General features: G+C 39.5%; 1 protein-coding gene across 4 annotated transcripts in view; it reads left to right on the top strand.

The window, feature by feature from the left end:
* The window catches only part of LOC134213370 (protein timeless), an 85,191-nt gene that overhangs the window by 46,922 nt on the left and 13,468 nt on the right, over positions 1 to 24,801 (top strand). For 3 of the 4 annotated variants that reach the window (XM_062692379.1, XM_062692377.1, XM_062692381.1), the window contains exons 3-12: positions 9,572 to 10,721; positions 10,778 to 11,510; positions 11,583 to 11,724; positions 11,820 to 12,038; positions 23,035 to 23,103; positions 23,203 to 23,423; positions 23,554 to 23,752; positions 23,816 to 24,241; positions 24,301 to 24,481; positions 24,543 to 24,743. In XM_062692379.1, coding sequence (XP_062548363.1) covers positions 9,851 to 10,721; positions 10,778 to 11,510; positions 11,583 to 11,724; positions 11,820 to 12,038; positions 23,035 to 23,103; positions 23,203 to 23,423; positions 23,554 to 23,752; positions 23,816 to 24,241; positions 24,301 to 24,481; positions 24,543 to 24,743 — 3,262 coding nt within the window. In that variant the 5' untranslated portion in view covers positions 9,572 to 9,850. The remainder of the gene's footprint in view (positions 1 to 9,571; positions 10,722 to 10,777; positions 11,511 to 11,582; positions 11,725 to 11,819; positions 12,039 to 23,034; positions 23,104 to 23,202; positions 23,424 to 23,553; positions 23,753 to 23,815; positions 24,242 to 24,300; positions 24,482 to 24,542; positions 24,744 to 24,801) is intronic. The other variant, XM_062692380.1, reaches the window with a different exon arrangement.

Below are 24,801 nucleotides of genomic sequence, written 5' to 3'. Positions count from 1 at the left end.
CGCCTATGCAGCTCGCTCACGCTGTGTACCGAAAGCAGAGGTTTTTCGTTTGTTTTAGTTTGTTTGTTTTGAGTTGAAAATCATGACAAACCATATACTAATGTCAAATGGCGGGCCCTTGGCGGGAGCCAACCCGGACAACCCCACGCTACGGCGCTGGTGAGATGTTGATGTTGGTTTGTTCGAACTTATTTCCGATCATTTAGTAATCTGCGTTCGATCATTTAGTAGTTTGTCAATAAATCATTCCAAAGGCCACATTTTAAAATGCATTTTATGGTGAACTTCTAGTGCGAAGGTTTTTCTACAACTCTGCCAAACAGGTTGATGTTTGAATTCCACTATTAACGGAGTTAAGGCGTCAGTTGCATTAACTCATGCTAAATGATAGCAAAATTTCAATCATTTAGTATAAGGTACTGCTACTAGCGCTAAAGCTCCGTTAAAAGTGAAATTCAAAGAACGAACTGTTAGACAGAGTTGAGGAAAAACCTTCGCACTAGAAGTTCTGATAAACTACTAAATGATAAAACGCAGATTACTAAATGATCGATAACATCCTTATTCAGATTACTACTCGCTACCATATTTAGCATCGAAATGTCAAGAAACACAACATATATGCATACTAGCACGTGTGGTGGGACTTGAACCCACACTTTTCCAATAAGTACACGGACGTATTACCAATTATACAATAGCTGCCCTTGCGAGAAGTTGTTCATTAAGCAGCTGATAACGATGGGATATCAGTCAATTCCCGTATCCATCGAATCTGCACACCTTTTCTCTCTACCCAACTAATCAACGTTATCAAATAACACAAAAATACGAAACAGTTTAAATGCCTTTCAATTGCTTTGTTGGATGAACATAGCAGCTATGAGATGAAGTCTAGGAGCAGTAGCCCCATTTCTCGGCAGAGTTGTCATTATCAGATTTTTATAAAAATTAGTTTTATGTTTTACCCTTCTTACATCCTAAGAAGGGTATAAAGATCGCTTGAAAAACCGACTTTTTATCCGAGACTCGGAGACCCAAGCCGTATATACCAATCAACTCAGCTCGACGAACTGAGCACATGTATGTATGTGTGTGTGTGTGTGCGTGTGTGCGTGTGTGCGTATGTGTGTGCGTTACAAAAATCTCACATCAAGATCTCAGCCGTCCTTGGACCGATTTGCACGATTTTAACACTAAACGAAAGCTATGACTTTGTCATTGTACAAGTTCAATTTTTTGCAATCGGACATTTGGTTCCAGAGATATGTGAGAAATACGAACATGAAGTGCATTTTCAGAAAACTAACAAAATAATGTCACATGAATATCTCAGCCGTCTGTAAACCAATTTGCATGATTTTATCTTTTAAACGAAAGCTATGACTTTGCTATTGAACCCATTGTATTTTGTTTTTGCAATTAGACATTGGGTTCCGAGATATCTCTGAAATACGAACATAAAGCATTAGACGTATCAACTTCACACATTGGTAAAATATGTCCCATCAAGATCTCAGTCGTCCTTGGACCGATTTGTGCGATTTTATCTTTAAACGAAAGCTATGTTTTTGTCATTGGACTCATAAATTTTTTCTGCAATCGGAAATTCGGTTTCAGAGATATCTGTGAAATACGAATATGAGACATATTTTCAGACTACTAATGAAGAATTGTCACACCAATATCTCAGCCGTCTATGACCCGATTTGAACTCTTTTGGGCTTAAACAGAAGCTGTAATATTGCCATTTAAGGCGGCAAATCAAATCTGCAGTCCTTTTGTATTTTTTAAAAATTGTTAAATTTCCAGAAATATCCCTTTTTACCCTTCTTACATCCTAAGAAGGGTATAAAGATCGCTTGAAAAACCGACTTTTTATCCGAGACTCGGAGACCCAAGCCGTATATACCAATCAACTCAGCTCGACGAACTGAGCACATGTATGTATGTGTGTGTGTGTGTGTGCGTGTGTGCGTGTGTGCGTATGTGTGTGCGTTACAAAAATCTCACATCAAGATCTCAGCCGTCCTTGGACCGATTTGCACGATTTTAACACTAAACGAAAGCTATGACTTTGTCATTGTACGAGTTCAATTTTTTTTGCAATCGGACATTTAGTTCCAGAGATATGTGAGAAATACGAACATGAAGTGCATTTTCAGAAAACTAACATAATAATGTCACATGAATATCTCAGCCGTCTGTAAACCAATTTGCATGATTTTATCTTTAAACAAAAGCTATGACTTTGCCATTGAACCCATTGTATTTTGTTTTGCAATTAGACATTGGGTTCCGGAGATATCTCTGAAATACGAACATAAAGCATTAGACGTATCAACTTCACACATTGGTAAAATATGTCCCATCAAGATCTCAGTCGTCCTTGGACCGATTTGTGCGATTTTATCTTTAAACGAAAGCTATGTTTTTGTCATTGGACTCATAAATTTTTTTCTGCAATCGGAAATTCGGTTTCAGAGATATCTGTGAAATACGAATATGAGACATATTTTCAGACTACTAATGAAGAATTGTCACACCAATATCTCAGCCGTCTATGACCCGATTTGAACTCTTTTGGGCTTAAACAGAAGCTGTAATATTGCCATTTAAGGCGGCAAATCAAAATATGACCCGATTTGAGCTCTTTTGAGCTTAAACAGAAGCTGTAATATTGCCATTTAAGGCGGCAAATCAAATCTGCAGTCTTTTTGTATTTTTTAAAAATTGGCCAATTTCCAGAAATATCCCTTTTTACCCTTCTTACACCCTAAGAAGGGTATAAAGATCGCTTGAAAAACCGACTTTTTATCCGAGGCTCGGAGACCCAAGTCGTATATACCAATCAACTCAGCTCGACGAACTGAGCACATGTATGTATGTGTGTGTGTGTGTGTGTGTGTGTGTGTGTGTGTGTGTGTGTGTGTGTGTGTGTGTGTGTGTGTGTGTGTGTGTGTGTGTGTGTGTGTGTGTGTGTGTGTGTGTGTGTGTGTGTGTGTGCGTGTGTGCGTATGTGTGTGCGTTACAAAAATCTCACATCAAGATCTCAGCCGTCCGTGGACCGATTTGCACGATTTTAACACTAAACGAAAGCTATGACTTTGTCATTGTACGAGTTCAATTTTTTTTTGCAATCGGACATTTAGTTCCAGAGATATGTGAGAAATACGAACATGAAGTGCATTTTCAGAAAACTAACATAATAATCACCTGTCATAAGACGAGTTTAAACAATCCCATTGAATTCCACCACTTAATTGTATCTTGACAGATACGTATTTCGACCTCAACAGTAAGGCCGTCTTCAGTGCCTCGTACTTGACTCGACTTAGTACGAGGCACTGAAGACGGCCTTACTGTTGAGGTCGAAATACGTATCTGTCAAGATACAATTAAGTGGTGGAATTCAATGGGATTGTTTAAACTCGTCTTATGACAGGTGAAAACATTCCACTAAAAAGCTCAAAATAATTTTCTTATCAACATAATAATGTCACATGAATATCTCAGCCGTCTGTAAACCAATTTGCATGATTTTATCTTTAAACAAAAGCTATGACTTTGCCATTGAACCCATTGTATTTTGTTTTTGCAATTAGACATTGGGTTCCGGAGATATCTCTGAAATACGAACATAAAGCATTAGACGTATCAACTTCACACATTGGTAAAATATGTCCCATCAAGATCTTAGTCGTCCTTGGACCGATTTGTGCGATTTTATCTTTAAACGAAAGCTATTTTCATGTCATTGGACCCATTAATTTTTTTCTGCAATCGGAAATTCGGTTTCAGAGATATCTGTGAAATACGAATATGAGACATATTTTCAGACTACTAATGAAGAATTGTCACACCAATATCTCAGCCGTCTATGACCCGATTTGAACTCTTTTGAGCTTAAACAGAAGCTGTAATATTGCCATTTAAGGCGGCAAATCAAATCTGCAGTCTTTTTGTATTTTTTAAAAAATGTTAAATTTCCAGAAATATCCCTTTTTACCCTTCTTACACCCTAAGAAGGGTATAAAGATCGCTTGAAAAACCGACTTTTTATCCGAGGCTCGGAGACCCAAGTCGTATATACCAATCAACTCAGCTCGACGAACTGAGCACATGTATGTATGTGTGTGTGTGTGTGTGTGCGTGTGTGCGTATGTGTGTGCGTTACAAAAATCTCACATCAAGATCTCAGCCGTCCGTGGACCGATTTGCACGATTTTAACACTAAACGAAAGCTATGACTTTGTCATTGTACGAGTTCAATTTTTTTTGCAATCGGACATTTGGTTCCAGAGATATGTGAGAAATACGAACATGAAGTGCATTTTCAGAAAACTAACAAAATAATGTCACATGAATATCTCAGCCGTCTGTAAACCAATTTGCATGATTTTATCTTTAAACGAAAGCTATGACTTTGCTATTGAACCCATTGTATTTTGTTTTTGCAATTAGACATTGGGTTCCGGAGATATCTCTGGAATACGAACATAAAGCATTAGACGTATCAACTTCACACATTGGTAAAATATCGTCCTTGGACCGATTTGTGCGATTTTATCTTTAAACGAAAGCTATGTTTTTGTCATTGGACTCATTAATTTTTTTCTGCAATCGGAAATTCGGTTTCAGAGATATCTGTGAAATACGAATATGAGACATATTTTCAGACTACTAATGAAAAATTGTCACACCAATATCTCAGCCGTCTATGACCCGATTTGAACTCTTTTGGGCTTAAACAGAAGCTGTAATATTGCCATTTAAGGCGGCAAATCAAATCTGCAGTCTTTTTGTATTTTTTTAAAAATTGTTAAATTTCCAGAAATATCCCTTTTTACCCTTCTTACATCCTAAGAAGGGTATAAAGATCGCTTGAAAAACCGACTTTTTATCCGAGACTCGGAGACCCAAGCCGTATATACCAATCAACTCAGCTCGACGAACTGAGCACATGTATGTATGTGTGTGTGTGTGTGCGTGTGTGCGTGTGTGCGTATGTGTGTGCGTTACAAAAATCTCACATCAAGATCTCAGCCGTCCTTGGACCGATTTGCACGATTTTAACACTAAACGAAAGCTATGACTTTGTCATTGTACGAGTTCAATTTTTTTTGCAATCGGACATTTAGTTCCAGAGATATGTGAGAAATACGAACATGAAGTGCATTTTCAGAAAACTAACATAATAATGTCACATGAATATCTCAGCCGTCTGTAAACCAATTTGCATGATTTTATCTTTAAACAAAAGCTATGACTTTGCCATTGAACCCATTGTATTTTGTTTTTGCAATTAGACATTGGGTTCCGGAGATATCTCTGAAATACGAACATAAAGCATTAGACGTATCAACTTCACACATTGGTAAAATATGTCCCATCAAGATCTCAGTCGTCCTTGGACCGATTTGTGCGATTTTATCTTTAAACGAAAGCTATGTTTTTGTCATTGGACTCATAAATTTTTTTCTGCAATCGGAAATTCGGTTTCAGAGATATCTGTGAAATACGAATATGAGACATATTTTCAGACTACTAATGAAGAATTGGCACACCAATATCTCAGCCGTCTATGACCCGATTTGAACTCTTTTGGGCTTAAACAGAAGCTGTAATATTGCAATTTAAGGCGGCAAATCAAAATATGACCCGATTTGAGCTCTTTTGAGCTTAAACAGAAGCTGTAATATTGCCATTTAAGGCGGCAAATCAAATCTGCAGTCTTTTTGTATTTTTTAAAAATTGGCCAATTTCCAGAAATATCCCTTTTTACCCTTCTTACACCCTAAGAAGGGTATAAAGATCGCTTGAAAAACCGACTTTTTATCCGAGGCTCGGAGACCCAAGTCGTATATACCAATCAACTCAGCTCGACGAACTGAGCACATGTATGTATGTGTGTGTGTGTGTGTGTGTGTGTGTGTGTGTGTGTGTGTGTGTGTGTGTGTGTGTGTGTGTGTGTGTGTGTGTGTGTGTGTGTGTGTGTGTGTGTGTGTGTGTGTGTGTGTGTGTGTGTGTGTGTGTGTGTGTGTGTGTGTGTGCGTATGTGTGTGCGTTACAAAAATCTCACATCAAGATCTCAGCCGTCCGTGGACCGATTTGCACGATTTTAACACTAAACGAAAGCTATGACTTTGTCATTGTACGAGTTCAATTTTTTTTTGCAATCGGACATTTAGTTCCAGAGATATGTGAGAAATACGAACATGAAGTGCATTTTCAGAAAACTAACATAATAATCACCTGTCACAAGACGAGTTTAAACAATCCCATTGAATTCCACCACTTAATTGTATCTTGACAGATACGTATTTCGACCTCAACAGTAAGGCCGTCTTCAGTGCCTCGTACTTGACTCGACTTAGTACGAGGCACTGAAGACGGCCTTACTGTTGAGGTCGAAATACGTATCTGTCAAGATACAATTAAGTGGTGGAATTCAATGGGATTGTATAAACTCGTCTTATGACAGGTGAAAACATTCCACTAAGGGTCTGTCTCATTTGGAGAATTAAACTTAAAAGTGACAGTTCGAAAATTAGGAAATCACCCCGTTATAAGAATGGCTGGTGCTACCCAGCAATTCCAACAGGACATCGATGGAAAATGATTCGATATCTGTCAAAAGTAATTTTGCTCTGCGAGCAGGGTTATTTGATAATTATTGAAATGTCACTTTTAAGTTTAATTTCAGTTTAATTATCCAATTGAGACAGACCCTAAAAAGCTCAAAATAATTTTCTTATCAATATAATAATGTCACATGAATATCTCAGCCGTCTGTAAACCAATTTGCATGATTTTATCTTTAAACAAAAGCTATGACTTTGCCATTGAACCCATTGTATTTTGTTTTTGCAATTAGACATTGGGTTCCGGAGATATCTCTGAAATACGAACATAAAGCATTAGACGTATCAACTTCACACATTGGTAAAATATGTCCCATCAAGATCTCAGTCGTCCTTGGACCGATTTGTGCGATTTTATCTTTAAACGAAAGCTATTTTCATGTCATTGGACCCATTAATTTTTTTCTGCAATCGGAAATTCGGTTTCAGAGATATCTGTGAAATACGAATATGAGACATATTTTCAGACTACTAATGAAGAATTGTCACACCAATATCTCAGCCGTCTATGACCCGATTTGAACTCTTTTAAGCTTAAACAGAAGCTGTAATATTGCCATTTAAGGCGGCAAATCAAATCTGCAGTCTTTTTGTATTTTTTAAAAAATGTTAAATTTCCAGAAATATCCCTTTTTACCCTTCTTACACCCTAAGAAGGGTATAAAGATCGCTTGAAAAACCGACTTTTTATCCGAGGCTCGGAGACCCAAGTCGTATATACCAATCAACTCAGCTCGACGAACTGAGCACATGTATGTATGTGTGTGTGTGTGTGTGTGCGTGTGTGCGTGTGTGCGTATGTGTGTGCGTTACAAAAATCTCACATCAAGATCTCAGCCGTCCGTGGACCGATTTGCACGATTTTAACACTAAACGAAAGCTATGACTTTGTCATTGTACGAGTTCAATTTTTTTTTGCAATCGGACATTTGGTTCCAGAGATATGTGAGAAATACGAACATGAAGTGCATTTTCAGAAAACTAACATAATAATCACCTGTCATAAGACGAGTTTAAACAATCCCATTGAATTCCACCATAATTGTATCTTGACAGATACGTATTTCGACCTCAACAGTAAGGCCGTCTTCAGTGCCTCGTACTTGACTCGACTTAGTACGAGGCACTGAAGACGGCCTTACTGTTGAGGTCGAAATACGTATCTGTCAAGATACAATTAAGTGGTGGAATTCAATGGGATTGTTTAAACTCGTCTTATGACAGGTGAAAACATTCCACTAAAAAGCTCAAAATAATTTTCTTATCAACATAATAATGTCACATGAATATCTCAGCCGTCTGTAAACCAATTTGCATGATTTTATCTTTAAACAAAAGCTATGACTTTGCCATTGAACCCATTGTATTTTGTTTTTGCAATTAGACATTGGGTTCCGGAGATATCTCTGAAATACGAACATAAAGCATTAGACGTATCAACTTCACACATTGGTAAAATATGTCCCATCAAGATCTTAGTCGTCCTTGGACCGATTTGTGCGATTTTATCTTTAAACGAAAGCTATTTTCATGTCATTGGACCCATTAATTTTTTTCTGCAATCGGAAATTCGGTTTCAGAGATATCTGTGAAATACGAATATGAGACATATTTTCAGACTACTAATGAAGAATTGTCACACCAATATCTCAGCCGTCTATGACCCGATTTGAACTCTTTTGAGCTTAAACAGAAGCTGTAATATTGCCATTTAAGGCGGCAAATCAAATCTGCAGTCTTTTTGTATTTTTTAAAAAATGTTAAATTTCCAGAAATATCCCTTTTACCCTTCTTACACCCTAAGAAGGGTATAAAGATCGCTTGAAAACCGACTTTTATCCGAGGCTCGGAGACCCAAGTCGTATATACCAATCAACTCAGCTCGACGAACTGAGCACATGTATGTATGTGTGTGTGTGTGTGTGCGTGTGTGCGTATGTGTGTGCGTTGCTCACATCAAGATCTCAGCCGTCCGTGGACCGATTTGCTCGATTTTAACACTAAACGAAAGCTATGACTTTGTCATTGTACGAGTTCAATTTCAATTTGCAATCGGACATTTGGTTCCAGAGATATGTGAGAAATACGAACATGAAGTGCATTTTCAGAAAACTAACAAAATAATGTCACATGAATATCTCAGCCGTCTGTAAACCAATTTGCATGATTTTATCTTTAAACGAAAGCTATGACTTTGCTATTGAACCCATTGTATTTTGTTTTTGCAATTAGACATTGGGTTCCGGAGATATCTCTGGAATACGAACATAAAGCATTAGACGTATCAACTTCACACATTGGTAAAATATGTCCCATCAAGATCTCAGTCGTCCTTGGACCGATTTGTGCGATTTTATCTTTAAACGAAAGCTATGTTTTTGTCATTGGACTCATTAATTTTTTTCTGCAATCGGAAATTCGGTTTCAGAGATATCTGTGAAATACGAATATGAGACATATTTTCAGACTACTAATGAAAAATTGTCACACCAATATCTCAGCCGTCTATGACCCGATTTGAACTCTTTTGGGCTTAAACAGAAGCTGTAATATTGCCATTTAAGGCGGCAAATCAAATCTGCAGTCTTTTTGTATTTTTTAAAAATTGTTAAATTTCCAGAAATATCCCTTTTTTTATTTTGAAATCGTTAAAAGCATGATAATATCAGTTATTTTACATTCAATTGAAGGTCATATGCATAGAAATTGTAATATGCACTGGGCACACACAACCATTTAAAAGTGTAAGAAGGGTTGCGTTCACTGTAGGTGGATTAAGTCGGGTTTTGTGTGAGCAGATCGAAAGTTCAGCAATGTCACACCAAAAATAAAAACCGCATTTTAGCTTGTCCTATTCCGTTTTAGTATAATTTCGGAAACGTTGTCCTAATTCCAAATGTTTCCCGTTTAATTCTCATGTTTCCCAGGTCAAACACTTGGATGGATTCCTTTGCACGCACCGATACCGTGACTCACCAAGGAGACCAACACAGTTTGTGGTTATTGAATTTCCCAGTGGTATCATCAGTAAGTAACATGCGTCCAAATATGTTGACATCCGTTTAGACGGAACCCTTCCTCACAGTTCGTTTTTTCGTTTGAGCACCTTTGGAGTTTCTCGCAGTATTTTTTGAGATCGTTGACCACATCGCAAACAGTAAGCGTGTAAATTGGTGGCATTCACGGGACAAAGAAAACTAGGAATAATGGAATGGCTGCTTGCAAATCCACAAATTAACAGCTTTTTTGGCTCGCTCGGGTCGTTCGTGGATGACGTCTATATTGTAAACGACGATGCGTTGAGGACGCTTGAAGAAATCATCTGTAAGCTTGCACTTGAAGATGCATCGCTCAGAACATTTCGTCGAGCGATTGGTTTTGGTCAGAATGTGAAAAACGACATTCTCCCGCTGTTGGTCAACGCCAAAGACCCGGACATTATCGATACAACGATTCGGTTGCTGGTGAATCTAACGGTTCCAATAGAATGCTTGCTCCCGGTTGAAGTCTTCTCCAAATCGGAAATAGGCTGTCATACAATATTCGAGTTGAACAAACTATTGATCACTAGTAAAGAAGCCTTCGTAGAATGGAAAACTACAAAAGCCGTGATCGATCATATAAAGACAACTTTGGAAAATGATACAAAGCTGTCAATTGATCACTGCGATAGCATTAACAACTGTTTACTTTTGTTGCGAAATATTCTGCACATTCCCGTTGGAAATCCAGCTGGTGGACATGGTTCGCATTCACACCTAATTCCCAGTCACAACACATCATTCCAAAACCAAATAATATGGAACTTATTCACGCAAAGTATCGATAAGCTGCTCATTCATCTTATGTCGTGTCCACAGCGAGCTTATTGGGCTGTTACAATGGCGCAGCTGGTGGCGTTGATGTATAAAGATCAGCACATTAACACCCTGCAGAAATTATTAAATCTTTGGTTTGAATCAACCTTGTCGGAAAGCTCTGAAGATAATGAGAGTAACACATCTCCACCACAGCAATGCAGTGGAGATTCCAGTCCCATGCTTACTTCCGATCCAACTTCAGATTCTTCGGACAATGGTAACTTTTAGTAGTTTAAATTTTCTACGGTGACTTTGAAAAGAATACTTTTATAGGTAGCGGCAAAATGTCATCGTCGACTAACAAGGCCCCAGAAGAAGCAGACCAAATCCACAGGAAAGGTGCTGAATACCCTTCACAGATTGTCATGACCAAAATGATCAAATCACACCAAATGTATCTCCAATCGATTAAAGTCATCGAGGGAGTTGGCTGCTTTGTGAAACACCCACTATCAATCAAACCAGTTGTATCACAAAGCGAAAAGCCTCCGTCTTCGGCCAAGTTGGTTACCGTGCCCAAAGAAGTCAAACAATTATCCGTAAGTTCTAATTCATCCGATGAAATGCATACTCCGCCATCATTTTTGCAGATACAGGCGAAAAAGAACCAATCCGCACCAGCTAGTCCCGTTTCCAAAAGCGAGGAGGTTTCATTTTCAGAGGCAACCAAAAAATCTGCTTTTCCTTCTGATACTAAATCATCCAGTCCACTCTCTGTCACCAATTCTCCCAAAACTGATTCAAAAGTCCAATCCCAAAAGGACCAAGGCAAAGTATCGCAGTCTGAAACGTCCGATTGTGGATATGGAACGCAGGCGGAGAAGGAATCCATTTCAACCTCCAGTAATGAGGATGATGGTCCTAATCAGAAACCCGTGCATCAAAAGCCACCCCCCAATCAAAAGCAGAGATTTAATGCAGCCAACAAGTCGCGAAATCCAACTACACCCCATGAGAAAAAAGAACTACGTCGGAAAAAGTTGGTCAAGCGCAGCAAGAGCAACATGTACGTAATATTATCAAAAATCTTGTGTGTTTAGAAGATGTGTTGAACCATTTACATATAACCCTCTGATAGTATCAACATGAAAGGATTGATGCATCATGCTCCAAGTGATGATGACATCTCTCACATCCTGAAAGAATTTACAGTGGACTTTTTGCTCAAAGGGTACGGATTTCTCGTGCAAGAGCTTCATGCACAACTGATGTCCGATTTGGTGAGTTAAGGGGATCTTTGATAGGCATACGAATCTTGATCGAATAACATCATTGGTTCATTAAATTTCCAACATATATTTTCACGCGTAAGTAGCAGGTACATATCGATACGTCGCATTTCTTCTGGTTGGTGACCTATTTCCTGAAGTTCGCGTCTCAGCTCGAGTTGGACATGGAGCACATCAACTTCGTGCTTTCGTTTGACATCATCAGCTATCTGGTCTACGAAGGAGTGATGCTGTGTGAACAGCTGGAGCAGTACAGCCGCGAGCCACACACCGATCTGATGCCCTGTTTGAGACGAATTCATTTGGTGAGTAGTTGTTACTTTTTATTTTCAGCATTTATGTCCAATTTATTGATTGATAATTGCAGTAAAAAATTAGTGAATGTTGGCTAAAGATGAGATTTACTTAGTCTTCTATCCACTTTTCTTATCCTAAATCATCCAGAAATCACTTAGTAACATAGAGAAAGTGAGAAAGGAAGCCGAATGGATTTTAGGCAGATCCAGTTGCATTTCTTCGAATACAACTTTCATCGGCTTTTATCTCTAACTTCCTTCATCTCGATCCTGATTACCAGCGGTTCTCAACCTTTTTGTAGACAGTTACTCCTTAAGGCTTTGGCATTGCTTGTGGTACCCCTTAGGTATTTTCGTTGAACATTCAAATTCTATTTGAAAACGTTTCTATTTCAAACACCTGGAAGCTAGCATGGAAGAATGACTACTGCATAATTTGGCTTTCATTCATAAAGATATCTGAAGTATATTCGTTATTCGAAGGAATTACTCAATTCAACAATTCAATTTGGCTTCCGTCGAGACTAAGAATTTCTGTATTTCAACTGCATATTTGATTATATTATATTGTTTTATTTGAACAGACAAAAAATGATGTAGGGAACGCTTATAAACTTGAATGAATGAAAGTTAGAACACTAACGACTGCTAGTATTTTCTTAGTCAATTCAGCAGTTATTCCAGAGTAATAAGATTTTATTTTTTTATTTATTTAACGGCTTCTCAGTTTTATAATTTCATAACGAGTTTGTGATTTACCCGACATGTCTTTTAATATTTCTATGTCGTATGTTTGCGACGTACGGCAAACAACAGAAAAAAATTCCCCTAGGAAAAGACACAATTCCCGTTTCGAAACGTCGGGTAAATAATAAACTCATTGTGAAATTATAAGACTGGGGAGCCGTTCAATGTAATTAAAACGCACAGTTGATCAATAACCAGTAAGATTTTTTTAAATTTAAAACCTGCAAAGAAATAGTCATCATGAATTTGATCAGAAATTTTACTGCAATCAGTTCTTCACAGTTTCTCAGAGTATTACAAATTCTTCAAAGGAATTATGAAGTCAAAGGTTTTATTCCTGTTGATATTTATATATTTTTTTAGATTCAATGAAAAATTCTCTCCTCCTTGGCCGTGCAGTAAGATGCGCGGCTACAAGGCAAGACCATGTTGAGCGTGACTGGGTTCAATTCCCGCTGCCGGTCTAGACAATTTTCGGATTGGAAATTGTCTCGACTTCCCTGGGCATAAAAGTATCACCGTGTTAGCCTCATGATATACGAATGCAGAAATGGTAACTTAGAAACCTCGCAGTTAATAGCTGTGGAATGCTTAATGAACACTAAGCTGCGAGGCGGCAATGTCCCAATGGGTGATGTAATGCTAATGAAGAAGAAGAAGAAGAAAAATTCTATAAAAAAAACTCTGGGTGCTGCCTAATAGATTTTTTTCCGATATTTTTCCAGCGAGGATCCTTTTGGGATGCTATTATGGAGAAGGTATTGACATTTCGGCAATTAGATGTGTACCCTTTTCAAGGGAAAATATGGTCAATTAGGACGAAAACGATTGACCAATTTTTCCTTTGAAAAAGTCTACATTCAATAGTTGAATCTTCGGGATTAGTATAAGGTTAACCGCTAAATGGTTTTCAAGACTGAGATAGCCGACCTTTTTACATGTTATGGAGAAGTTTTCTCCCTATGTTGTTCTGAATACCCATTATACAGTAGAGCTTCCCTAATATTAATTTACCTGTTCAACGATTTAAATTATTTTTCAAATCAATTTATTTGAGGCTCATTTGTTTTATACAAAACTCTACGGAGCCGATAGGCTGATTGAATAACAAAGTTATCCTAACTAAATAGCATTTTTTCGCGCTTTTTTGCGAGCCTCGCAGATCCTCTTCCTTCTTCTTCCGTTACTCCTCAGCATAGTCTCGTAACATTTTTTCTTTTTTCTCTGTATAATTCAGAATACCCTTGCGTTCATACCACAATTGGTCAGTTTTATTTTTGAATACGATTTTCATTGGATCCTGTTCTTCTTCTGTTTCCGTAGATTGCTGCATCTCCTCGTCCAGGACTTCGATTGTCTCTTCTTCGATAACTTCCTCTTCGGCACTTTCTTCATTTTCCTGGGTTCCGCTCACTACTTCGGCATAGGTTATCAACGACTCCTTGGACTTCGCAGAGGACATGCATCTTTGCGATGCCCTTCCTGTCGGCACTCAAAACATTTATTCCTTAGGTGCTCGTAGAAGATCCTTCCTCTGTGATTCGCAATTGCCAGCGACGGCGATATTTCATGTTTCACATCGATAACTACTCTCTTACACCCGTGTACAAGTGATCCAGGCCCAAATCCACTGGGAATTTTTCGCGGACTGAATACTCGAGTAACAAAGATACATCATCGTCCGATTGCAACGACGGAAAAATGCAAACTGGGATTTCAAATTTGACCGTAGACGCATGGAATTAACAGATTTTGATTAGTTCAATCAACTCCAACCATTTCATTTCCTATTTGGGCTATCAAGTTATGTATCAAAAAATTTCAGATTTATGTCATTGTGTAGGTACAATATGAGGATAAGATACGCCATACGAATATATCTACCCTCCACAAGATTTTCTGCACTTTTAATATTTTTTCTCTGAAATAGGACAGGATTCTTCAAAAATACGCAGCAAAAATCATTTTGATATTAAAAAAAATCACTTGAAATATCATCCTGGAGGAATTTCTTGAACAATTCTGAAAGAATCCTCAAACATTATTTCAATGAGTCTATAAACGTAAAAATGAATTTCTGTCTGCGTGAACGTTTACAGACTCGAAAACTACTGAAGCGATTTGCGTGAAAATTTGTATACAGGAGTTTTTGGAGCCAGGAAGCTTCTTAAGATGGCTATTCAAGCAAATGGAACCAAATTTGACAAGAAGATTTGACGTTTTCTTTGCCAAATGAAATCGAATCGCAGAATAAAAGTTAAAACTTAATTTGTCAATACAATGTGAATGTGCTAACCAATAAATTTTATGCGAGACTAAGTTCGACGGGTCAGCTAGTCTTAAATAAATTCCATCAGATGTTGCTTTCTTTCTTCATTCTTGTTTTCTGCAACTTGCACAATTAATTGCTATAGATTTTTCTGTAATTCCTTTGAATTTTGGATAAGTTACATGCTTGTATAAAAAGATTATGCATGTATATAACAAGCAGTATCTAGAGCATGTTTCATTTGGAATATATGAAATTCTATACGAAGCGGGTCTCCAGTTAGCCTTGCGAGCAAAGGCGTAGGGTTGCAAATCCGGAGATGACGAGTACGATTCTCGTTTCGATCTAGAATGTTTTCGGGTGGGAAAATTCTCGACTCCCTGGGTATAATGTACCCACTGTACTTGCCACACATGTAATGGCGGGCATATAAAAGTTTTAAATTAATTACTGAGGAAATGTTAATAGAATAGCAGGCGAAGTTCCAGTTTGAAAAGGTCCATGGAAGAAGTAGAAGAAGAAGACGAAGCGGTTCAGCCAAGTGGGGAAACTCATTATATACTCACTAATAACAATGTAAAACTTTTTCGATTACTTTTGTAGTAAGTGCCAGAAGTTGAACTGGGAAGGCTTAAGTTGTTTGAAAAATGACTCACTTAAGCATGTATTTCACCTTTTTGACGTGGGACTACGGCGGGAGTGTTTTTTTTGGGGTACACTTTGAGATTGTGAAAAATCCAAAAACGTCGTTCATAATTTTACATAGCTCTACGCGGTCTATACTGTCGTATTCCACCTTGAAATCGATATACAGATGATGCGTTGGGACCTGTTTCATTTTATACAGGTACTAGAAATTGAAATTGGGATTTTTTTTATTTCTTTATTTCCGTGATTTAAATTGGGATTGTGCATTCGAAAAACGTAGTCTTGAATTGAAAATTGCACGATGGCTTGAACAAATTTTTTTTTATATTATTTATTCTCATATAATGATAAATTGTTTTGCGCCTCGCATTTACCGCTTCGAATTCCTTGAATTTTTGCCAGGGCTCTATTTACCATTTACTACTGAATGTCAAAAAGATGCTAATACAGATATGAGACCTGGGATTATCGAACATTTTCTCAAAGCGCACGAGCCCAAGTCCTGGTGTTAGGTGGGACGCTAAACAGCCCTGACACGACGGCCCTCCGACGAGACAGGAGGTTTGCGCAGGCCCAATAAGCCGCCTTTAAAAACAACTATTACGAACGACATAGAAGATAATACGACTCGATACAATCGGCAACGACATAGGCGACGAATAAAGGATCACGATTGGAAGCTTGGAACATGGAGCTGCAAGTCGCTAGGCTTCGCATGTTGCGACAGGATAATCTACGATGAATTACATCCCCGCAACTTCGATGTCGTAGCGCTGCAGGAAATCTGCTGGACAGGACAGAAAGTGTGGAAAAGCGGGCATCGAGCGGCTACCTTCTACCAAAGCTGTGGCACCACCAACGAGCTGGGAACCGGCTTCATAGTGCTGGGAAAGATGCGCCAACGCGTGATTGGGTGGCAGCCAATCAACGCAAGGATGTGCAAGCTGAGGATAAAAGGCCGTTTCTTCAACTATAGCATCATCAACGTGCCCTGCCCACACGAAGGGAGATCCGACGACGAGAAAGAAGCGTTCTATGCGCAGCTGGAGCAGACATACGATGGATGCCCACTGCGGGACGTCAAAATCGTCATCGGTGACATGAACGCTCAGGTAGGAAGGGAGGAAATGTATAGACCGGTCATCGGACCGGATAGTCTGCATACCGTATCGAACGACAACGGCCAACGATGCATAAACTTTGCAGCCTCCCGCGGAATGGTAGTCCGAAGCACTTTCTTCCCCCGTAAGAATATCCACAAGGCCACATGGAAATCACCTAATCAAGCAACGGAAAACCAAATCGACCACGTTCTAATCGACGCTAAATTCTTCTCCGACATCACGAACGTACGCATTTACCGAGTGCGAATATTGAATCCGACCACTACCTCGTCGCAGTATGTCTGCGCTCAAAACTCTCGACGGTGATCAACACGCGTCGGAGTCGTCCGCCGCGGCTTAACATTGGGCGGCTACAAGACGGTAGACTAGCCCAAGACTACGCGCAGCAGCTGGAAGTGGCACTCCCAACGGAAGAGCAGCTAGGCGCAGCATCTCTTGAAGATGGCTGGAGAGATATTCGATCCGCCATTGGAAGCACCGCAACCGCTGCACTAGGCACGGTGGCTCCGGATCAGAGAAACGACTGGTATGACGGCGAATGTGAGCAGTTAGTTGAGGAGAAGAATGCAGCATGGGCGAGATTGCTGCAACACCGCACGAGGGCGAACAAGGCACGATACAAACGGGCACGGAACAAACAAAACTCGATTTTCCGGAGGAAAAAGCGCCAGCAGGAAGATCGAGACCGTGAAGAGACGGAGGAACTGTACCGCGCTAATAACGCACGGAAGTTCTATGAGAAGTTGAACCGTTCACGTAAGGGCCACGTGCCACAGCCCGATATGTTTAAGGACATAAACGGGAACCTTCTTACGAACGAGCGTGAGGTGATCCAAAGGTGGCGGCAGCACTACGAAGAGCACCTGAATGGCGATATGGCAGACAACGGTGGCGGTATGGTAATGAACCTAGGAGCACGCGCGCAGGACATGCAACTTCCGGCTCCGAATCTCCAGGAAATCCAGGAGGAGATCGGCCGGCTGAAAAACAACAAAGCCCCTGGAGTTGACCAACTATCAGGAGAGCTGTTTAAACACGGTGGTGAAGCACTGGCTAGGGCGCAGCATTGGGTGATTACCAAGGTTTGGGAGGATGAGGTTCTGCCGCAGGAGTGGATGGAAGGTGTCGTGTGTCCCATCTACAAAAAGGGCGATAAGCTGGATTGTAGCAACTACCGCGCAATCACATTGCTGAACGCCGCCTACAAGGTACTCTCCCAAATTTTATGCCGTCGACTATCACCAATTGCAAGAAAGTTTGTGGGGCAGTACCAGGCGGGATTTATGGTTGAACGCTCTACCACAGACCAGGTGTTCGCTATACGTCAGGTATTGCAGAAATGCCGCGAATACAACGTGTCCACACATCATCTATTTATCGACTTCAAAGCCGCATATGATACAATGGATCGGGACCAGCTATGGCAGCTAATGCACGAAAACGGATTTCCGGATAAACTGATACGGTTGATCAAGGCGACGATGGATCGGGTGATGTGCGTAGTTCGAGTTTCAGGGCATTCTCGAGAAACCCGTAGAGGGTTACGGCAAGGTGATGGTCTTTCGTGTCTGCTATTCAACATCGCTTTGGAGGGAGTAATACGAAGGGCAGGGATTGACACGAGTGGTACGATTTTCACGAAGTCCGTCCAGTTATTTGGTTTCGCCGACGACATTGATATCATGGCACGTAACTTTGAGAGGATGGAGGAAGCCTACATCAGACTGAAAAGCGAAGCTAAACGGATTGGACTAGTCATCAACACGTCAAAGACGAAGTACATGATAGGAAGAGGCTCAAGAGAGGTCAATGTGAGCCACCCACCACGAGTTTTTATCGGTGATGACGAAATCGAGGTGGTTGAAGAATTCGTGTACTTGGGCTCACTGGTGACCGCCGATAACGATACCAGCAGAGAAATTCGGAGACGCATAGTGGCTGGAAATCGTACGTACTTTGGACTCCGCAAGACGCTTCGATCGAATAGAGTTCGCCGACGTACCAAACTGACTATCTACAAAACACTTATAAGACCGGTAGTTCTCCACGGACACGAGACCTGGACGATGCTCGTGGAGGACCAACGCGCACTGGGAGTTTTTGAAAGGAAAGTGTTGCTTACCATCTATGGTGGGTTGCAGATGGCGGACGGTACGTGGAGGAGGCGAATGAACCACGAGTTGCATCAGCTGTTGGGAGAACCATCCATCGTTCACACCGCGAAAATCGGAAGACTGCGGTGGGCCGGGCACGTAGCCAGAATGTCGGACAGTAGTCCGGTGAAAATGGTTCTCGACAACGATCCGACGGGAGCAAGAAGGCGAGGTGCACAGCGGGCAAGGTGGATCGATCAGGTGGAGGACGACTTGCGGACCCTCCGCAGACTGCGTGGTTGGCGAAGTGCAGCCATGAACCGAGCTGAATGGAGAAGTCTTTATGTGCAGCACAGGCCACTCCGGCCTTAGTCTGATGATAAATAAATAAATAGTGATCACTTTCCTCAGGGCAACTAGTCCAGGTCACAACCAGGTGCACACAGATTGGAGATATACTAAATTGCCAGCAACAATTCTACAATTATGAAGTTTGATGAGTCGCATGCAATTGTTTGATTCCGATCCATAAGTGGCCACATTTCCCAGGTCACCTGATCCGGGATATGGCTAGATGGACACAGACAGAAAATACAAGAAACTGCCAGCAATGAATGGGTATTGTAAAATCATGAAGTTTGATACGTTGCATGACGTTGATTGTTTCGGATCGATAAGTGGCCACATCCTTCAGAGCATGGCCAGATGGCCAGAAATGCAGTGCCTGAAATTACCAAGAATGTACTGCCATTGCAAAATCGTGAAGTTTGAAACGTCACAAGACCTTGTTTCGATTGGATTGGTAAGTGGCCACTTCCACAAGGGCAGCAGGCACCAGATACTTCCAACGTGGCCTAACAATCACAGGGAATCTATGAAGTCATTCTGCATTACGTATCATAACATCAGTTGATTTTATATTTTACAATCATTAAATTGCTGAGGAAAGGATTTTTTCCATGCAAAAAACATCTATTACCCCAACGGAATCCGGAATATCTCCGGAACCATATTACGGATATTTGCCCAAGTTAGAGAGAGTACATCTAAGGAAAAAAAGGTCTGTCCAGTAAAGATTAAAAGCGATGTCCATTTTACCAACAGTGTTCATGTTACCCACACTACATTTATACAAATGAAATTTCTATGTTTCTTATTTCGAAGAAAAATAATTTTCCAAGAATTATGGATTATTACTGCTTCAAGAGATTTCTCCTTCAGAAACTACTGTGAAATTTAGTTTTAAAAAGTCCGTTTGCAGGCATTATAAAAAATTACTCTTTCAAGATGTTCTTCTCCAGAAGTTTCCTCCATTGGGATTATTGAAGATTCCTCCATTGGGATTATTGAAGAATGTCTTCTCCAACGATCATGGGGGATTGCTCCCGCTCACCTGAATATTCTGATCTATCAAGGACTCTAGAAAATTTCTCTTGAAGAAATTTTATGGAATTTCTTCAGCAGCTTATAGAAATGCCTGCAGTATTTCTAGAGATATAATGCTCGTAGAAGTTACCCTGGATTTCCGAAAAAATGCCTCTAAATTTTCGGAAGAATTTATCGTGATTTCCGAGAGAGTTCTTCAGAATTTCCGGAAGATTTTTATTTGAAGTTTTGAAGATTTTTTTGAAATATATGTAGGATACTTGTAGAATTTAAAATAAAGGACAATTAACGCGATGCCTCAAGCAGCACCTAGTTGCATTATATGCATATTAATCAAGACATATAAAAGCTACCGTTGTTTAATAAAAAAATTCATAATATTTCGCCACATTCCAGAGTGAAAATTGGCTGAGTACCTAATACCAGTTTGATGCTTACCGAACTGAGCACGAAAATTTGAACCGAGATGCTCTGGAGATCCGTATAAAACCAAATATAATTTTTGTTGATGCCATCACAAGAAATGCTAAATATTCAAAAACAAATAGGTATGTTTGAGGGATAAGAACACAAACAAGACTAGCGAACAGGTTTACCTACTTTACGCAAATTGTAATTGTAGTAAATTGTTGCTAAAATTCTTTTTATTATCGAAGACGGGATATTCCTCGCGCTATTAGTCTTCCGCTTCATGAAGCATTAATAACAAAAATGGTCGTCCTTTTTTATATAGTTTTTTTTTTGTTTTTATTTGAGAGGTTTTAAGCCCTAGGCTGGCTCACTTCTTAGCATTTATATAGTTCTCATTTAGGCCGATACAAATATTAAATTTATTTTATGTCCGACAGTTCTTGGAATGTACGAGAGGAGGAATAAAAAAATAACAAGGAAATGAAAAAAATTCAAAATGTAATTTTTCTTGGAAAATTTTAAATTTTAATGAAAAATAATAGCAAGGAATGTTTGGAAAAAGCAAAGAATATGAATATTTGTAACATATTTATCCAGTAGTGAATTAAGCACAAACTTTGAATAATCAAAAATCTACTGGAACTTATTTTGTGGAAAGTTCTGTTTTTCTTTTTGGAAAAGGGCTGGTTTTGCTGAACTCTAAGTAAACTATTGAACCCGTAACACCAAAATGTTCCACAATTCATAACACCAAAGTACTGCTACAGTTATAAGCTTTTGTTTAAGTCAAGGGGTCGTACACTTATTACGTAAGCAATTTTTCTGGGTTTTTCAACCCCCTCTTCCCCATGTAAGTTTTTTTTCATACAAACAAATTTTTATTTATATGGTGCGTAAGATAATGACAGACCCCTCTCCCCCCATAAGTGCTTGTGTACTGCCCCCAAGTATGAAACTCAAACGAAATAAGGCCGATACAAATATTAAATTTATTTTATGTCCAACAGCTCTTGGAATGTACGAGGGGGGGGGGGATTTAAAAAAATAGCAAGGAAACGAAAAAAAAGTCCAAAATGCAATTATTCCATGGAAAATTTTAAAATTTTGATGCAAAATGATAGCAAAGAATGTTTAGAAAAAGCAAATAATATGAATATTTGTAACATATTTATCCAAAAGTGAATTTAAAACAAACTTTATATAATTAAAAAAATACTGGAACTTATTTTTGTAGAAATGTCTGTTTTTGTTTTTTTCGAAAAGGGCTGGTTTTGCTGATGAACTCTAAGTAAACTGTTAAATCCATAACACAAACATTTTCCATAATCCATAACGCCAAAGTACTGTTAGAATTATAAGCTTTTGTTTAGGTCAAGTATGAAACTTAAACTGGTTGAATCAATAGGGGCAATGGTCAGATGTACTTCTGAAATCACAGATGTGTTGTTTGAACATGGCTGTTTCATGACGTTCTTGCATCGGCTCAGAAATGCAGACTTCCCGGACTATACGGAATACTTAGGTGACGTCTGAAGTATTATCGGTGAAGCACGCCATATCAGCATGCCCACGATCCTGAAGTTATTGGAATGCCATGCTACTTGTAAGCGGCATGGATACGACCTCGGACAAACCCGCAGAGAGGATGCGATGGACGTTAAACTCACCTACACAAGAAACATGTGCGGATGAGCTGCGGGGGTTTCTGTATAGTCGTAAGGAGATTATTTCGGCTCTTGAACGGCGATTGCTGCCTTTGCACTTACTGACCCCCACACGATCTGAGATGTCTTCTCAGGCGTCTGGTTGCAGATTTTCGTTTACCTTACTCGATACACATAAAAATTATCCAAAATAAACATAAACAAAAAAGTCATAAAAGTCATCAAATGCCAATAACAATAGATGGTCGAAAACGTGGATGGAAATGGATGCAAGGAAGCTTAGACGGAATCTGTAAGGAAAAAAATTTTTTCCCTCCTTAATATTTTAGGAAAACTGAAGGGGGGGGGGGGGTGGGGGGTTGGTTGACAAAAAAATAAATTTAATATTTGTATCGGCCTTATATAGTTCTCATAAATAGTCCTTTGTTCACTTTGAAAATCTACATATGTATAAAATGCTGCCGCGTATGTTTTCGAAACTATCATTCCAAATCTATGTTTGCCTCTAATCTACTATTCTAATGTACACTTTAACTTTGAAATTTACAAACTATAATCTTCATAACATTCAAAATTGCCAATTTCTTGTAATAAGTACATAATGAAAACTGATTAATAAAATAACTACATTTTTTTTTCTTTCATTCACCGCATCGTGCGTAGGTCGTCACAGCCATCCGAGAGTTTCTGCACGCCCTTGACACTTACAAGAAAAGTTCCCACTTGACCAAGGTAGGCTCAATCTGGCATATACCATTCAAGGTTAGATTTAATGAACTCCAATTTGCTCGTGTCGTTTCCGTTTTTCTAATCTGCCCGTGACTGACATAGGAGGATAAGGAGAAGCTTCAGCTGCTGCAGCTGCAGATATGTGCTACGGAGGACTTGCGGTGTCTATTCGTGCTTCTGCTGCGATGTTATAATCCGGCTGTGCAGAGCCGGCAGTACTTGCAGGATTTGATTGTAACCAATCACATTTTGCTTCTGCTGCTAGATGGAGTGCATGGAATTGCGGCACCCAGCAATGAACACATGTTGGTTCATATCAAACAGTACGTAAAAAATTCACAGTCATTCCAGTGCATCTCGAATTTGCGGATATCTTTTGAGAGTATCGAGATGTGAGGTGTTGACTGTCTTTGTGGAGATTGAACACTAGAGAGCAGTTTTATTTGCTTTTAGATTTGCGACTGTTGAAATCATGCATCAGTACGGGTTATTGCTGGAGGATTTCCGTGATAATGGAGCATTTGTCAATGATTGCATATTTACTATGATGCATCACGTAGGTGGAGATTTGGGGCAGATTAATGTGTTATTCCAACCGAATATTTTGAAGACGTACTCTCAGATTTGGGAAACAGAGTATGAAATATGCGATGTTAGTTAAGAATCACACAATTAAAATTCAGCAAACGTTAACACAGATTTTATCACGTTTAAGGATTGGTCTGATCTCATCGAGTATGTAATACATAAGTTCATCAACACTCCACAACCGAGCCCACTAGCAAGCACTTTACCTGAAATCAGCACTCAACTCTTATCTGGCATCAACCCATGGACACAGGAAGAAAAAGATTCTCTCCAATGGTACTACGTCCAGTGCAAGCAAAGCTCCTGTCTGGTAGCGGATATTTTGAATCTGTTCCAGGAGAATGGAAACCAGCAGAAGACACGTGTTTCCATTATTGAGCAGCTCTGGGAGCAGGATATTATTTCCCTGACACAGTATGACGATTTGATGAAGGTGGAGAACCCAGGATATGAACGAAACGTGCAGACACCGGCCCTCTCTGTGGCGTCCTGCAATTCCGGAAAACGAGATGATGAAAACAAGAATCCTCCTACAGCACTCGATGACATACAGGTATGATATGCGAATCATTTTTTGTTGTATTCAGCAAACTTTTTTTTGCATTCTTTCAGGTTTTACGTGACCGATTATTGAAAGAAAACAAGAGCAACATGATTGTATGGCTGCAGAAGAGTTTGCTTAATTGTTGTTTTGTAAAAATGAATGTCTTGAGTAGAAATTTATATATTTCGAAAAATTTGGACGATCCCAATAACGTTGTAGTTATGGAATCTGTTTCTTATAATTGCATAAGTAAGTTATTTATCGGATGTAGGGAAAATTTTCTTCGATATCAAATCTTGTACTTTTTCAGCGAAAAAGCAGTCTATACCAGTCGTCCCTTGGAATCAGGAACAGTTCTCAATCTTATCCTACCAACCGTTTGTGTTGCTGCTTCACAAACTTGGCTTTCATTTGCCAGCCGACGCGAAGAAGTTGTTTGTGCGAATTCCCGAGTTCTGGACAGCTGATATTTTGTACAGTATTGCTCTCAAACTCGGACCGGTTGAACAATGTAAGCTTGCACCACATGCATAACCTTTGAAATGGTCTATTTATCTATTTTTCGCACT

This window comes from Armigeres subalbatus, chromosome 2 (genome assembly GCF_024139115.2).
Source record: "Armigeres subalbatus isolate Guangzhou_Male chromosome 2, GZ_Asu_2, whole genome shotgun sequence".
NCBI lineage: Eukaryota > Metazoa > Arthropoda > Insecta > Diptera > Culicidae > Armigeres > Armigeres subalbatus.
Note: the sequence above shows the minus strand (reverse complement) of the source record. Positions and strands in the feature narration are given on the sequence as shown.